The sequence below is a fragment of the Colobus angolensis genome, unplaced genomic scaffold (assembly GCF_000951035.1).
Source record: "Colobus angolensis palliatus isolate OR3802 unplaced genomic scaffold, Cang.pa_1.0 Scaffold423, whole genome shotgun sequence".
Taxonomy (NCBI): domain Eukaryota; kingdom Metazoa; phylum Chordata; class Mammalia; order Primates; family Cercopithecidae; genus Colobus; species Colobus angolensis.
Window position 1 is genome coordinate 9456 of NW_012117633.1, and position 5298 is coordinate 14753.

At 45.4% G+C, this 5298-nt stretch overlaps 1 protein-coding gene across 1 annotated transcript in view; it reads right to left on the bottom strand.

Moving 5' to 3' along the window:
• DRICH1 (aspartate-rich 1) overlaps positions 1-5298 on the bottom strand; it is a gene marked incomplete at its 3' end in the record, with an annotated part of 6730 nt that overhangs the window by 813 nt on the left and 619 nt on the right. The window contains exons 2-4 of the mRNA XM_011956732.1: positions 4012-4079; positions 2934-2955; positions 1972-1974 (exon numbers count right to left, since the gene is read on the bottom strand). Coding sequence (XP_011812122.1) covers positions 1972-1974; positions 2934-2955; positions 4012-4079 — 93 coding nt within the window. The remainder of the gene's footprint in view (positions 1-1971; positions 1975-2933; positions 2956-4011; positions 4080-5298) is intronic.

Sequence of the window (5298 nt, forward strand, 5' to 3'; positions counted from 1 at the left end):
TATCCTGGCTAACATGGTGAAACCCCATCTCTACTGAAAATACAAAAAATTAGCCAGGCATGGTGGCAGGCACTTGTAGTCCCAGCTACTTGCGAGGCTAAGGCAGGAGAATGGTTTGAACCTGGGAGGCAGAGCTTGCAGTGAGCCGAGATCGCACCACTGCACTCCAGCCTGGGCGACAGAGGCTCCGTCTCAAATAAATAAATAAATAAAACAAAACAATACTCATGATTTCCTCTTTGTAAGTCTTCTTCTGGAACCACGGTGTGTGTGAAAAGCCTACTGGCTCCTGTAATCAGGGGCTTCAGCAGCTCTGTGTCACTCTCCCTGAGGAGATGCCAGAGTATCAGGCTTCATTCAAATGGGCCAAGCTCACAGACCCTGTTCTACCTACAACAATGAAGCTGAGAGACATGACTCTGAACACTTTTCTGCCATGAGGATGAGTTTCCAGGTTCAAATATACATTAATTACTGAAATGAGGAAATGTATGCCAATAGAAATGAACACATTCTTGAAAAAATGTCCGTTGAGTACAGGGGTGATTTTTTGGTTAACCAGCTTACATAAATTTTTTTTATTTGATGCCTATTCATTCAGACATAAAAAATATTCGTATAACAAATCACAAATTTGGCCAGGCACGGTGGCTCATGCCTGTTATTCCAGCACACGGGAGGCCGAGGTAGGAAGATGACGAGGTCAAGAGATTGAGACCACCCGGGCCACCATGGTAAAATCACGTCTCTACTAAAAATAAAAATTAAAAAATTAGCTGGGCATGGTGGCACAGGCCTGTACTCTCAGCTACTTGGAAGGCTAAGGCAGGAGAATCACTTGAACCTGGGATGGGGAGGTTGCTGTGAGCGGGAGCCCATCACTGCACCCCCAGTATGGTGACAGAGTGAAACTCCATCTCAAAAAGAAAACACCACAAATTTATATTAGTCATGTTAAATCTAACTTATTAGCTGTCAACATAAAGATTCCAGAAAGTAAAGAGGGTACAAATAAGTTGAAAGGCATCCCGTGTTCATGGATAGGAAGACTAAACATGACTAACAGACAATACTACACAAATGATCTACAGATTAAAAATAACTGCTGTCAAATTGGTAATAGCCATGTGTACAGCAATGGAAGACATTCCGAGGAGTTTAATGAACTTTTATGTGCCTCAAATAACCATGGTAACATTGAAAAAGAATAGTGTTGCAGGACGCACATTCATGAGATTGAAATATACAATAAAAAAAAAAGAGAGAGAGAAAAACTGAGACAGCATGCTTCTAGCATGGGGGCACCCATAAGTATCACAGGTATAGAACAGAGCCCAGGCCGGGCGCGGTGGCTCAAGCCTGTAATCCCAGCACTTTGGGAGGCCGAGACGGGCGGATCACGAGGTCAGGAGATCGAGACCATCCTGAAACCCCGTCTCTACTAAAAATACAAAAACTAGCCGGGTGAGGTGGCGGGCGCCTGTAGTCCCAGCTACTCCGGAGGCTGAGGCAGGAGAATGGCCGTAAACCTGGGAGGCGGAGTTTGCAGTGAGCTGAGATCCGGCCACTGCACTCCAGTCCGGGCGACAGAGCCCAGAATTAAATGCACACATACAGAGTCAGCTGACCTTCAAGAAAGGTGCCAAGAATACACAATGGGGAAAGGAAAGCCTCTTCCACAAATGATGGTAAAACTGCATATTCTCATGAAAATCAAATGGAATGCTGACAGTGTGCTCAAGGTTGTGCTTCTCCCTCCATTTCCAAGATACTGGAGCTTTTGCAATGAGCCCAGAGTGATTTTCATTGTGTCCTCCGCGCCCAGGGAGACGTCGTGATACCAGAGGTAAACAGCAAGGACAGACAAATGAATGTGCTGCCATGAAACCTAACAGTTCATAAGGTGAGGATCCATTTCTCCTATGCATCTGGGCACACCGCAGAAGAATTCTGTCTCCAGGATTAAGTAACTGCCTGTGACAGAACTGTGTTCCAAACCAAAGGCTCTGACATTTTGCAGTGGCAGAGGCAGAAAAGAGCAGGTGTTCTCAGAAAAATCATCTTTAAATAATAAAGCAAGAGGTGATTGAAAACACAGGATACTCAAAAGCCCACAAACATAGTACTTCTCCCCACGATGACATTAAACTCTGAAAATAACAAACTCAGCTTATATTTGGTTTTTCTTTTTCTCTTTCTCAACTCTCCCTAAGCCTCCGAAGCAGCAGGTATAACCTGAAGGTTGTTGGAAATGCTGTTTTATTAGATCCCACCAGAAGTCTTGTTGCCTATGTGGAAAGGCATCCTCTTCCCTGCTGAGATTCTCCAGAATCCATTCTTTTTTTTTTTTTTTTTTTTGAGACGAAGTCTCACTCTGTCGCCCAGGCTGGAGTGCAGTGGTGCGATCTCGGCTCACTGCAAGCTATGCTTCCCGTGTTCACGCCATTCTCCTGCCTCAGCCTCCCGAGTGGCTGGGACTACAGGCACCTGCCACCATGCCTGGCTAAATTTTGTATATTTAGTAGAGACGGGGTTTCACCATATTAGCCAGGATGGTCTCGATCTCCTGACCTCATGATCCACCCACCGCAGCCTGCCAAAGTGTGGAATTACAGGTGTGAGCCACCACGCCAGGCCCAGAATCCACTCTTTAGAACCACCAACATTAGGATAAGTCAGTGAGAGGTGCACTCACTTCTACTCCAGGTGAAGAAACACTGGCTCACACAAAATCTCCTGGTTGGGCCTCTGGGTTCACACACATTTCTACAGCCCCTCTGCTCATAGTTATACACTTGCAAAATCATTCGCTCTCACCAGACCCCCAATATTAAGGTCTCGTGAGAGCAAATATAGAAACCCAGATTAAGGTTTCTATATATTAAAGCCAGGAAGTTTGTTTCTCAGAAAGTGAGTTAGTTGAAGGTACGTACCCTGGACACGTGATGGTAAAATCTGAAACAAGACAAAAGAAGATGCTATGAGGATCAGATCAATTCTGCTGCATGCCTTACACAGATTTGTTCGTTGTGAAACAGTGGTTGAGTCAAGGGTCAAAGACCAAACATTCTAGCATAGAGGACCACTATGAAAAAGACAAGAGCTTTTCCCACAGAATTTCTTTGAAGTTGATTTAGATTGGTAAACACACAATGCCTAATCCCAGGAGAAAAACTGGTGTGAGGAAAATGCCTCTGCGTTAGAGTTGATGATGGATGCTGTCCTTCAGAAACATCCTAGCATGTCATGTATTACATGGGAAGACACTCCCACTAAACTCCATCCCAACAAGGACTATTGTGTATGTTGTACCTTATGTTCCTCATCATATTCTTATAGCAAAGTTAATTGAGAAAGAAAGAAATCAGGTGAAGGAAATAATGTATACAGTGGTCCATATTTAAAACAAAGTGCCTTGAACCTGTTTAGGTGAGCAAAGCACAGAAGAAATAGGATACGCCAGGCTCCTGCTTGGATAGGCAATGCCTGCTTGTTGGGCCCCCTCTCTACCCCACTTAGTTCCCATCACTTGAACAAAGTTTAGTCTAAGTTGAAATTTTACTAGCCTGCAAAATACCTCACTTTGTCTGTTCTTATCAGCCTGCCCAGCTACTTAGGTCATAAGTCAAACACTTGAAGAGCCCCTGAGCTGACTAGGATTGCAATGCATTGTGGGCTGCAACAAAATGCAGTAAGACAACCCTAAATAAAAAATACCTAAAGCTCCTAACCAACAATCAATATGCAACATCTGGGAAGATTATGGCCTCATAGTACTCAGTCTATGAGGAACAAGGGGAGGGACCTGAACACTAGGGGATAAATTGGTTGTTGAAACTGTTCTGGGTATGTCTGCCCATCAGACACCCGATCTTGCAAGACCATCATTAAAAGTCTCGCTTTCTCTGTTCTGCAGGCCTCTGCATCCATTCTTTGGGTGTGGATGGGTGAGCCTGTTTCTCACATGAGGAAAGCAACATTTCCTTAGAAGACAAGGAAAGGGGGTCTTACCTGGGCATCATCATTGTCTTCCTCACTTGGTGGTAGAGATTTTACACTCAGGCTATCCTCAGGGGAGCCTAAAAGGACACAGAGTTAATGTCAGTGCCCTGGGGGTTGGAGACTGTGAGTCCCTCAGGGAGATTTGCTAGATGCGGCATACGGAGCGTGGGACTGAAGATTCTGAGACCACCTCAGAGAAACAACTATGTTCAAGTAGTGGGCATGAGGGAGTCTCACCAGATACCTCGCATCTTAGTCAGTGTCTGGACCTAATAAGACTTGCATTCCCAAGTCCCAGAAGATATTAACCAATCAAAACTCAAGGCTTCGATGTTTGCTGTGACATATACAAGACAAACTGGTCTTCTGGAAAGTAACCATTAAACACCAGAGCAAGAAAAAAAAATGGTTACAAACACAGCACACAAAGCCCATGGACACAAATTGTCTCACCTCTATCTTATTAAAATACAAAAGGAGCAAGTCAGACTTCTACACATATTTCCTTTGGTTCTGACTTCCTCACCCTTTTCCTAGGTTCCAAAGCAACAGGTGTCACCCAACTGCTCCCAGAGATCCTCCTAGAGTATCATTCTCCACCTGCAGGTCTGCCTCACTGCAGCTGCCCTCATGGACGGTGTCCACTGGCCAATCATCAGAAACAAAAACTCCACAAGAAGTTATTCCAGAGAGCAACTCGCCCACCCTCCTACTCCAGGTGAGGCCACACTCTGCCCTTTCCTCGGTGTTGTCACACTCTCCCTGGGCTCTGGGGAGTCAGAGGTCTCTAGAAAGGCATCGCTCACACTTGCCAGCCTTCAAGTGAGAAAGAGGAACTGAAGGAACCACCTTTCAACTTTTGCCTTCCACTGGCCCATTATAGGTCTCACCTCCAATCTCACAGCCCTGAGATTCAAACTTTGATGTGCACGCTTTGAGTTAGAGGAGTCCAACAATCGTCCCCTCAGCCAGGCTCACAGCAGATGTGAAAGAGCATTCTGTGGGGATGGAAATCTCTCCGCTGCATGAACAAAAAGCTGCTGGGCCACTGCACGGTGGCTGTTGTGATGAGGTTCTGAATTTTTTTTTTTTTTTTCTTCAAGATGGAGTTTCACTCTTGCTGCCCAGGCCGGAGTACAATGGCAGGATCTTGGTTCACTGCAACCTCTGCCTCCTGGATTCAGGCAATTTTCCTGCCTCAGTCTCCTGAGTAGCTGGGATTACAAGCGTGCGCCACCACACCTGGCTAATTTTTGCATTTTTAATAGAAACGAGGTTTCACCATGTTGGCCAGGC